Source organism: Mobula birostris, chromosome 5 (genome assembly GCF_030028105.1).
Source record: "Mobula birostris isolate sMobBir1 chromosome 5, sMobBir1.hap1, whole genome shotgun sequence".
Classification (NCBI taxonomy): domain Eukaryota; kingdom Metazoa; phylum Chordata; class Chondrichthyes; order Myliobatiformes; family Myliobatidae; genus Mobula; species Mobula birostris.
In genome coordinates, this window is record NC_092374.1 from 26,575,681 (window position 1) to 26,587,728 (window position 12,048).

Sequence of the window (12,048 nt, forward strand, 5' to 3'; positions counted from 1 at the left end):
AGGTATCCTGAATTCCCACATCTGACAGGAGGAGAATTCCATCCTGACTACACTGTACTGAAAAAAAAACCTTACCTCTTTTTAACTGTGCCTCTGCCTGTTCACGCTGAACCTGTTCAGCTAAAGCCTTCCCATTCTATCACGGTCACGCTCATACAATGGCCACTCCACTTGAGCCTATCTCCCTTTTATTTGCAGCTGAGTAAGACCCCTGACGCCGACACTTGCCGCACCTGCACAATCCAAAAAGACTGGCTTTGGCCGAATCTGCTCCTTTTATAATTAACTTAATTGTGTGTCACTGATTAACAACACCTCTAAGAGGGCAAGATAATTTTGGATTACCCAGTCTGGGTTGTTCAAATTCTGTGTACCTCAATTAATCATACCTCAGTCTCCTTTGTACCAGATCTGGAGACTGGATTGGCTGTGACTGTTTCACCTGGAGCATCTAAAACTGAGCTGTCATCTTGCAAAAGTATATAAAATCACTAGCCAGGGACTCATAACCAGGTCCTGATGAAGGGTCTCAGCCTGAAATGTTGACTGTTTACTCTTTTCCATAGGTGCTGCCTGGCCTACTGAGTTCCAGCACTTTGTGTGTGTATTGCTAAAATTAATAGGGATTGAGATAAGGTGAATTGTCACAGTCTTTCACCCCGGATAGGAGAGTCTAAAACTAGAGAGACATTGGTTTCAGATTAGAGGGGAAAGATTCAAATGAGACCGGAAGAATAACATTTTCATACGAGGGTGGTGAATATGTGAAATGAGATGCCACAGCAAGTGGTAGAGACAGATACAACTGCACCATTTAAAAGTCATTTGGACAGGTAAATGGATAGAAAAAGTTTAAAGGGATATGGCAGGCAGATGGAATAAATATTTTGAGTAGGTGATAAAGTAGACTGGTTGTTGTCCGTATGGGCTTGAGTGAAGCATTTGACAAGGTCTTTCATGATAGACTACTCCAGAAGATTAAATTGAAAGATCAAGATGTGTAAATAAGTTGAATACAAAATCATCTTGGTCAAGATGACAGAAGGTACTGGCAGAGTGCTGTTATGCTGACTGGTGGTCTGTGACCAATGGTATTCCACAAGGATCATTGCTGGGACCTCAGTTGGTTGTAATGGGCTGATTATAATGAAGAAGGCTTTCAAAGGATATAGTAGGATTTAGATTGTTCGTAAATTCAGACAAAAAAATGGCAGGTGGAGGTTAATCCAAACATGTGTGAGGGTGAAGTGCAAACGCATGATATGGTAGTTTAAGAGTGCTAATGACCAGAGAGATCTTGGGGTGCAAGTCCATATGGCCGTGAAAGGCAAATCAAGTAGCAAAGACGGTAAAGAAGGCAGATCACGCAAAATGCTGCAGGAACTCAGCAGGCCAGGCAGCAGTTAGGGGAAAAAAGTATAGTCGACGTTTCAGGCCGAAGGTAGATGGCATCTTTGCCTTCATTGTTTTGGACACTGAGAATAAATGTTGGCAAATCATGTCACAGCTGTATAAAACTAACAAGTATAGGGAATCTTGGTTTTCGAGAGGTATAGACTCCCTGGTTAAGAGTGAAAGGGTATAGACAAGTAGGAACAAATGAAGTGCTTATGGAGTACAAGAAATGCAAAGAACACTTCAGAAAGAAGTCAGGAGGGCTAAAAGGAGGCATGAAGATGCTCTAGCGTATAAGATGAAGGAGAGTCCTCAGGGATTCTACAGATATGTTAAGAGCAAAAGGATTGCAAGGGACAAAATTGGTCCTCTGGAAGACCAGAATGGTGATCCATGTGTGGGACCAAACAGATGGAGGAGATCTTAAATGAATTCTTTGCATCTGCATTTACTTGGGAGATGGCTACAGAATCTATGGAAGTGAGGCAAAGCAGCATCAACTTCATGGACCCGGTACAGATTGCAGAGGAGGAGATGTTTGCTACCCTGAAGCAAATCAGGGTGGATAAATCCCTAGGGCCTGACAAGGTTTCCCTCGTATCCTATGGAAGGCAAGAGCAGAAGAGCAGAGATACTTAAAACATCCTTAGCGACAGGAACAGTGCCAGAGGATTGGAGGATAGCCGATGTTGTTCTGCTGTTTAAAAAAGGCTCTAAACATAAACCAGGAAATTATATGACAGTGAGTCTGACATCAGTTGTGGGAAAGTTATTGGAAGGTATTCTAAGGGACTGGATACATAAGTATTTGGATAGACATGGACTGATTAAGGATAGTTAGCATGGCTTTGTGTGTGGTAGCTTTGTCTAACCAATCTTAGAGTGTTTCGAAGAAGTTACCTGGAAAGTGGATGAAGACAAAGCAGTGGATGTTGTCTACATGTACTTTAGTGAGGCCTTTGACAAGGTCCCATGTGGGAGGCTGATCAAGAAGGTTCAGTCGCTCGGCATTCAGGTTGAGACATTAAATTAGATAAGACATTAGCTTTGTGGGAGAAGCCAGAACATGGTGGTAGAGGGTTGCCTGTCTGACTGGAGGCCTGTGACATGTGGTGTGCTGCAGGGATCTGTGCTGGGTTCTTTGTTGTTGGTCATTTATTTCAATGATCTGGATGATAATGTGGTTAACTAGATCAGCAGATTTGCAGATGACACCAAGATTGGGGGTGTAGTGGACAGAGAGCAAGGCTATCATGGTTTACAGAGAGATCTGCATCATGGGCTGAAAAATGACAGATAGAATTTAATGCAGACAAATACAAGGATTTGCCCTTTGGTAGGGTCAGCCAGGGTAGGTCTTGCACAGTGAATGATAGGGCACAGAGGAATGTGGTAGAACAAAGGGATCTGGGAATACAAGTCCACAGTTGATGGGGTGATAAAGAAGGCCTTTTGGCACATTGGTCTTCTAAAATCAATGTATTGAGTACAGGAGGTGGGGTGTTATGTTAAAGTTGTACAAGGCATTGGTGATGTCTAACTTGGAGTATAGTGTGAAGTTTGGTTCACCTACCTACAGGAAAGATGTAAACAAGTTTGAAAAAGTACGGAGAAAATTTGCAAGGATGTTGCTGGGTCTGGCTGATCTGAGTTATAAGGAAAAATTGAATAGCTTAGGATCGTATTCTTTACAATGCAGAAGATTGAGAGGATTTTATAGAGGTGTACAAAATTATGCGGGGTATAGACAGGGTAAATGCAAGCAGGCTTTTTCCACTGAGGTTGGGTGGGACTACAACCAGAAGTCATGGGTTTAGGGTGAATGGTGAGAAGTTTAAGGGGAACAAGGGAAAACTTCTTTACTCAGAGGGTTGTGAGAGAGTGGAATGAGCTTCCAGCACAAGTGGGGCGTGCAAGCCTGATTTCAGCATTTAACAGAGGTTTGTATGGGTACATGAACAGGAGGGATATGGAGGGCTATGGTCCTGGTGCAGGTTGATGGAGGTAAGCAGTTTAAGTAGCTTTGGCATGGACTAGATGGGCTGAAGGGCCTTTTTCTGTGCTGCACTTCTCTATGGCACTGTTTGGAGTATTGATAACAGTTCAGTCGCCGTACTGTAGGAAGGATGTGGCAACTTTGGAGTGTGTGCAGGAGAGATTAGCCTGGATGTTGCTCGGACTGCAATGTGTTAGCTATAAGGAGATGATGGACAAACTTACGTTGTTTCCTCTGAAGAGTTAGAGGCCGAGGGGTGACTTGAAACAAGGAAGTACAATTATGACAAGCATAGATAACATGGATAGATTATTTTCCCAGGATGAATTCCAGAAACTCCAGTTGTCTAGCACAGCTTGAATTGGAATGAGTTTATTATTCTCACATGTATGGAGTTACAATTGAAAGCCTGTCTTGTGCACAATCCAAACAAATCATTACACAGTGAATTGAAGTGGTACAAGGTAAAATAAGAGAATGCAGAATAAAGTGCAATAGCTACTGAGAAAGTACAATGAATCTGCAGTTCAGATCTATATTAATGAACTAATTCTAGCTATGATTTAATTAAGATCCAACGTCAACTCAGATCTGGACTAACCTTTTGCTATTTCAGCTGACAGTGCTTTCAATTTAGGGAAACTTTGGGTTAGAGGTAGTGCTTAAAACCCTTACGTAACCCAGGAGTGTGTACACTTAACAATTCTCCTGCTCAGAAGAAGGTAATTGGGGGTAATTTTTATGGTTTGGACTTTGTGTTGTCTGATACCCAAGGGTGCTGGACTCGAGGATCACCTGGAGATGCATCTCACACCCCAACAGAAGTCCTCAAGAGAAGAAACTTGACAAAAGAGCCTAACCAAAGCAGTTTGCAGCATCAGCTGAATCCCAACACGCGTCAATTGGACTGTTCGCTTTTTGATGGCTGTTGATATGCACTGCTTGACATGCTTGATAACGAGTCTTCTCATCTGTCATATCATGCCTGTTTCAGTACGTTAGATCCGCATCTTGGTGGTTATCTCAATCCCTGGAATGTGGCTAATGAAAGGCTCAGTATGAAAGGTTTTAATTCTGATCTTGTTCAGAGCCCAGGAGCTCTTGTGTACGTTGAATCCCCTCTTCCTATTCCAATTGAGGTTGAACATGTTGCTTGTTGGAATTATAATTCCAATGAAGGAGACATTTTATTCAAATTACATATAATAAATGGCTGCATTTGATAACCAAGTGAAATAACCTTACATTTTATTAGCAGCTGAAATGATTGGTTGTAACTCTGATGTGCGACTGGAATAATATCTCTAATATAGAATTATAAATCAAAATGACACAGAGAGGGCCAGTTAGCCCATCAAACCTGTGCCAGTTCTTGCAATGACAAATCTAGTTTGTCCTAGGCTTGCACTCTTTGCTCTTTTCCATACATTTTATTTCTTGATAAAATACTTACACAGTTCCCATTTAAAGACAGCTACAGAATCTGCCTCTGCTTTCCAAATCAATTTGTTGTTCTTTAAGCAATGTATTGCTTTAAACAAAGTTTAAAAATTCAACTTAAATTTATTATCAAGTATGTATACATATGCCATCTTATACTATTTTGAGGTTCATTTTCTGGAAGACATTCATGGTAGAACAGAGAAATACAATGAAGTCAATGAAAAACATCACACAAGGGCTAACAAACAATCAATATGCACAAGAAGACAAACTGTGCAAATGAAAGTAAATAAATAATACTGCGAACATGAGTTGTTGGGTCATTGAAAGAGAGTCCACAGGTAATGGAATCAGTTCAGAGTTGAGCTGAGTGAAGTTATCCACACTGGTTCAGGTGTCTGATCGTTGTAGGGTATAACTATTCCTGAACCCGGTAGCGTGGGACCTAAGGCTCCCGCAGCAGCGAGAAGGGAGCTTGGCTTGGATGTTCTGGAAGCCTTTCCTCAGTCCTTTTGCCAAGTTTGTGCTCTTTGATTATTCATGCTTCACCCATTGGGAGCAATTCCTTTCTATTTATGATATTTAACATTAAATCTCCTGTTAGTGTTTTTTTCCCTCTCTGCTCCATGAAGAACAACTACAGCTCTTCCTGTCTATTCATGTAACTGCAGTCTCTCTCTCTGCAGTTCTCATCAGTACTCCCCTCCAATACCTTTCTGGCCATCCTGTCATTGAGCATGGAATTGGATGCAATACTTCATCTGGAGCTGAAGTGACATTTTATATTGGTTCAGCATAATGACTTGGCTTGCCTCTCTTTGTAAAGCTCAGGAAGTTATGATACTTATCATTGACATAATATAATTCAAATCAGTCATTGCTGGTCCATCTCCGAAAGTGTCATCAAACCACAGGACATGATATGGGAATATATTTTTCAAGTTCTCATTCTTCACACTTCAGTTTAATCAATCTTTATGCCTTAGCATGTTTCCAATGGGTGAAAGACTGATAACTACAAACCACAAATCTGTCAAAAGGACACAGGAAGAGCTTTATTTTATGCAATAACCTATCATGGACGAAACGAACATCTAACAAGAATGTCATAAGCAGAGCAAGCACAAAAAGAGAAATAATGTATGAGATCATGAAAAGGCAATGTAACTTCGTTGGACATGTGATTAGGAAAGAGGAGTTAGAATGCACAGTAATTATGGGAAAGATTGAAGGGAAGAAAGCAAAAGGAAGGCAAAGACAAATGATGATGGAGACAGCAGCCAGAGAACTGGAAATGAATTCCAATGAATTGATCCGCTTGACCCGAAACAGGAGTGTGTGGGCCATGGCAGTCAAAGCTCAATCTGGGCATGACACCTGATGATGATGATGAACCTGCAGAAACCAGACACTTTGCAGCAAGTACAGGCTGCCTATTGAAAGGTTTCAGGGTGTGTCAGGTGGTGAATACAGCTGCAATTGAGTCGCTTTATAATAATAGAGCACCGAAAAACAATAGTAATGCCAGCTACAGTAAATCATAACCAGATTCTAACCAATCATTTTTTGGGTAGACTGTTCTACATAAAATGTTCCAGAATTATTTTCCGAATTCCCCTCATACTTGTGACATTAAAGACCCTTCTTGTACGTTCACGCCTGCTTTACTCACTTTTCCCTCTCCTTTCAGTATGACTTTGTGGAGCTTCTGGACGGCAGTAGACTGATCGCCAGAGAGAAGCGCAGCCTGGTGGATCTTGATGACAAAAGACGGCACATCAGAGCAGTGAGCCTGCAAGAGGCAGGTTTTGTCCAGTACCTCGACTCTGGAGTCTGGCACCTGGCCTTTTACAATGATGGGAAAACAGCAGAGCACGTATCCTTCAACACCATCGTCATAGGTAAGCACTGAAGTCAGCAATAGTGTACTAGTTGAAAGCTAGCATCTGGATGCCTGACATGTATGCTTTCATTCTCAAGCCACAAGTGATTTCTTCTGCAGTTTAAATTTTGTGCCACATTTGGGCATGATCAATTTTGTACATCGATCATTCAGAAGACCACTAGGCATTAGATATATTTTCGAAACTTCAGAGCGATTATAATTATGGCTGTAAGCAGTTACTGGTAAGTTCCGTTCATTGGTCATTCAGACTGGGCAGTCAGCAATCAATGCTGGGTTTTACTCATTGAGAATTTTCCATTCTGTCCTTGAGGGTGTTATTGTATTGTAAATTCTATTGATTTTCACCATGCCCAGTACCTAGAAGAATATCAGTAGGCTGTTCAACCCTGTGTTTTATACTTGCTCTTCTATGCCTGGTTATACCTTTGTTTCAGTGTTGCTTGTATTTTAATAATTCAGTGTTTACAATGTTTCTGACTGATGATATAAAGTGTATCAACATGTTCCTTTTCTTCAACTGAACAAGGGGTTAGTTCATTCTCCCCCCTTTTTAAACTCCATAATGGAAGTTCTATGGAAAACACCAGCCTTAAAACACCTTCCTGTGTGCAGATGTGACCCCCACTCTGTCATGGTCCGGATCGGGGTCCCTTTAAATTTACCTTGTTTATGTTACGATCCGGACCATTGATTCCCTGTATTCCCGTGTCGCTCGACTTTGGTGATTAGAGGCAATTAACACTCCACTGAACCGGTAGTTTATAGTCTCCGGCTTTCAGCCGTTCGGTGTGGGAGCGTCTGCAAAGTCATCCAAGGTACGGTGTGCCAATGTCATCTGGCCGGAGCAAGCCTAGTCTCTGCCGAAGCGAGTGCTGGTAATTCGCCTGTCCTCACCGGAGCAACCCTGTCCAGTTACCTCGCCAAAGCGAACCTGCAAAGTTTCCTCATCAAGGTAGTTCCATCAGTTAACCCGCCGGAGGGAATCAAGAACCGCTGTCTACTGTTCCTGGGCCGAGTCGAGAGCTCGCCACTACCCGAAGGCTCCAAGTCAAGTCCTGGCTCCGGCAGCATTCTAGCACCAAGTCAAGTCCTGGCCCTGGCAGCATTCAAGCACCAGGTCAAGTCCTGTCCCTGGCGGCATTCTAGCACCAGGTCAAGTCCTGTCCCTGGCGGCATTCTAGCACCAAGTCAAGTCCTGGCCCTGGCAGCATTCAAGCACCAAGTCAAGTCCTCCTCCTAGCAGCATTCAAGCACCGTCAAGTCCTGGCCCTGGCGGCATTCAAGCACCAAGTCAAGTCCTTGCCCTAGCGGCATTCAAGCACCGTCAAGTCCTGGCCCTGGCGGCATTCAAACACCAAGTCAAGTCCTGGCCCTGGCGGCATTCAAGCACCAAGTCAAGTCCTTGCCCTAGCGGCATTCAAGCACCGTCAAGTCCTGGCCCTGGCGGCATTCAAACACCAAGTCAAGTCCTGGCCCTGGCGGCATTCAAGCACCAAGTCAAGTCCTGGCCCTGGCGGCTTCCAAATTCTGAGTCAAGTCCTGGCCCTGGCGGTCTGTGATTCCTGTCCTACCCCCCTGTCTGAATCCCTTCTCTGCCCCTCTCGCCTCTAGCCCTCGTCTGCAGCCCTCGCCTGCACTTCGGTCTAGTTCTATCGCTGGAACTATCTGGTTCTGTCTGGTGTTCATTCATGTTGGTCTTATCTTGTCTTGTCCTCGCCTCCGTGGGGGTAAGTCTGGCCGTCTTGCTGTTGCCCCGCAGGGAGTCATGTCTTGTCTTGTTTTGTCCTCGTCTCCGTGGGGTAAGTCAGGCCGTCTTGCCGTTGCCCCACTGGGGGTCATGAGTCCCGGCCCTATGTCCTGTACCCAAGGAGGGGTCCCGGCTCTCTGTTCTGTGTGTGAGTCCTGGCCCTATGTCCTGTACACAAGGAGGGGTCCCGGCTGTCTGTTCTGTGTGTGAGTCTGGGCCCTATGTCCTGTACCCAAGGAGGGGCCCCAACTCTGTGTTCTGTGTATGTGTCCATGGTTCCATGTACCTGCTCTCCCGAGACCGAGGCTCTGTTTTCCATGTTCCTCCCCTTCCTAGCCCATGTCATGTCGATGCCTGGTTCTGAGGTCTGAGCCTGAGGTAAGACCCAGGTACTGGGTCCTTGCCCAGTCTCAGGCTTGGAGTCCATACCCTAGCCTCTTCATGTCTCCTCTAGTTCTGGGAGCTGATTCCGAGTCCTAGTCCAGACCCTTGGTCCCAGCCTAGTCGTAGTCCTCAGTCCTTGTCCAGTTCACTACTCCTGCTCCTGCCTAGCTCTCCTGATATTGAACAATAAACTAAATTTAATTAACCTCACAAGATGTGTCTTGCATTTGGGTCCACCCTTGCTCCCAATCCACCTGCCATTGTGACACACTCAGCACTTCCTCACAAAGATCTTCCCAAGGTTGCAAAAGTACAAAGGAATCTTGGCTGGCATCCCACCATCCTTCATTCAACTTTCTCATAAACTGGTCAGTTCAGAAAATGGAGTTGCTGGCTTTATCTACAGAGATACGGCCGGCGGAGGGGAGACGAAAGAGCTCAAGTATTGGTGCCAGGCAAATAGCCTCTTCCTCAATGTCAACAAAACAAAGGAGATGGGTATCGGCTTCAGGAGAACTCGTACCACTTTACATCAGCGGCAGAGCCGTGGAAACTGAGCAGTTTCAAACTCCTGGGAGTGCACATCTCGCACAACCTCTCATGGTCCCAGAATACATCCTACACAATCAGGAAAGCTCACCAACACTTCTACTTTCTGAGGAGGCTGAAGAGAGCTGGACTATGCACATCAATACTCACATCCTTCTACAGATGTGCAACAGAGAGCATCCTAACATGCTGCATCACTGCCTGGTACAGAAACTGCACTACCTACCCGCACACTATCAAGGTCATATATACAGAAAGGTGCTGGGAAAGGGCCAGGAACATCATAAAGGATCCTGCCCACTCTGCTCAAGGACTCACAAACAGGAGAAAATGTGCAGATGCTGAAAAACAAAGTAATACACACAAAATGCTGGAGGAACTAATTCTTCTAAATATTCTCAAAGTGCAATATTATCCCACTTCCCATCCCTCTCATACTACAGCTGGCAAACTCCTTTGCAAGTCTTGTCCTTCAACTGTTTACTCTTTTCCATAGATGCTGTCCGGCCTGCTGAGTTCCTCTGGCATTTTGTGTGTATGTCTGCTCATGGACTGTTTGTCCCACTCCCATCAGGGGGGAGGCTACATAGAATTTATGCCAAGCCAACTAGACTCAAAAACAGTTACATTCCCCAAGCAGTAAAGCTGATCAACACCTCCACCCACTAATCCACCCCCATAACCCCACCACCATTACTTTATCATTTCCTGTCAAAGTTCTCTTTTTCAAATGTCACTTTATGAATAGCTAGCTTATGTATTTATACTTATTGTTTTTTAAAATTATTGTGTTCTTTATCTTATTGTCTTGTTTTGCGCTGCATCAGATCCAAAGTAACAATGATTTCATTCTCCTTTACACTTGTGTACTGGAAATGACATTAAACAATCTTGAATCTCCTCATTGACCCAGGTACCTGCAGCCAGTCAGGAGGCCATTGAGATACAAGGCTGACTTGCAGAGGAGGTTGTCGGCTGGAGTATGAGAGGGATGGGATGAGGGATAATATTCCACTTTTAGAATATTAAGAAGAAATGAAAGTCATGTTGACTACATCCAATAAATAAGTAGGCTGGATTTTGTGGCATTCTCCCAACTGCATTCAGTTATTTTGAGAGAAAATTGGAAGAGTCTCATCCAAAATTTAGTGATTAAGTCTCTGCCTGTTTTCACATCCAAACACTGCACTGAAATAAATTATCTATATAGTGCAGCCTTCAGTAACCAGTGGTCTAATAATCTCCATTCCTGGTTACCTGCAGAGTACTGGTAGAATTGAGCCAAGGACTGGATGGCACCTTATAGAGCAAACCTGGATGAGAATGTATTAGATAGTGTAATGGTGCATTGGCTGAAGAATGGCATAACAGTGAGTGCTACTGCCCACATCACCTGGGATCCAGACTCAATCAAGCCTCTGGTACAATATTTATACACTCTCCCTGTAGAACATGGTTCACTACAACAGGGGAACACGCCCTAACATATCATGCTGAATTAAACTAATCCCATTAACATGCACATGGTCACATTCCCTACCTGTTCACGTGCCTGTCTAAATTCCTCTTAAACATTACGACTGTGTCCACTTCCACCATCTTCCATGGCAGGGCATTCCATACAGCAAGTGTACTGTGTTAAAATTTTCCTTCATGTATCTCCTTTAAACTTCCTCCCTCTCAGCTTAAACCCATCCCCTCTAGAATTTGATATTTCCATCCTGAGAAAAAGCCTATGACTTTCTATTCTATTTCTGCCTCTTATAATTTTCGATACTCTCAAGTCACCCCTCAACCTCAAAAGGCTCTGAAGAAAACAGTCCAAGTTTGTCCAAAATCTTCTTCTAGCTAATATATTCGATTTTGAGGCAACATCCTGGTGAATCTCTCCTGCACCCTCTCCATAGACTCCACATTGTTCCTGTAAAATGGCAACAAGAACTGCACTCAATGCTGCAATGGTGGCCCAATCAAAATTTTTATGCAGCTGCAACATAATCTGCCAACTTTATGTTCTTTGCCCCAACTAATAAAGGCAAATATGCTTTAGTTCCTCTTTATCAACTTATCTACTTGTGCTGCCGCTTTCGGGGAGCTACGGACCTGCACCCCAAGATCCCTGTATACATTAATGCTCCTACCAATTATCATTTACATTTGACCCCATGAACTGCATATTTGTTCTTATTAAAACTCCACCTAACATTTCTCCACCTATGTTTCCAACTGATCCCAGAACAAATTCCTGCAGAACTCCACTGGTCAAAGAGCTCAATCAGACTATTACCCCTCCACCACTCCACTCTGTCTTCTGTGGCCAGACCAGTTTTAAATCCGTTCCATCAAATCACCATGGATGCCATGTGTCTTAACCGCGTACCATGAGGCATCTTGCTGATATTGTACTAAAGTCTACGTGGACAATGTCCACAGTCCTCTCCTCATCAATCAGTTTCATAATTTCCTCAGCGCAGAGCTGTGCAGAGTATTCCAAATGGGAATAATCCTGTCCCTGAGAATGTTCTCCAATAATTTCAAGTGGTGTAAGGCTCACCAGCACATAATATCCTACCTTATCCATATTGCTCTTCTTAAATGGATCAACATGGCTCTTCTCCAGTCCCCTAG

The 12,048-nt window shown here is 43.8% G+C and overlaps 1 protein-coding gene across 11 annotated transcripts in view; it reads left to right on the forward strand.

Annotated features, from left to right (window-relative positions):
* Positions 1-12,048, forward strand: part of LOC140197572 (teneurin-3-like) — a 2,811,066-nt gene that overhangs the window by 2,626,763 nt on the left and 172,255 nt on the right. For all 11 annotated transcript variants that reach the window (XM_072257693.1, XM_072257692.1, XM_072257694.1 and 8 more), the window contains one exon: positions 6,525-6,735. In XM_072257693.1, coding sequence (XP_072113794.1) covers positions 6,525-6,735 — 211 coding nt within the window. The remainder of the gene's footprint in view (positions 1-6,524; positions 6,736-12,048) is intronic.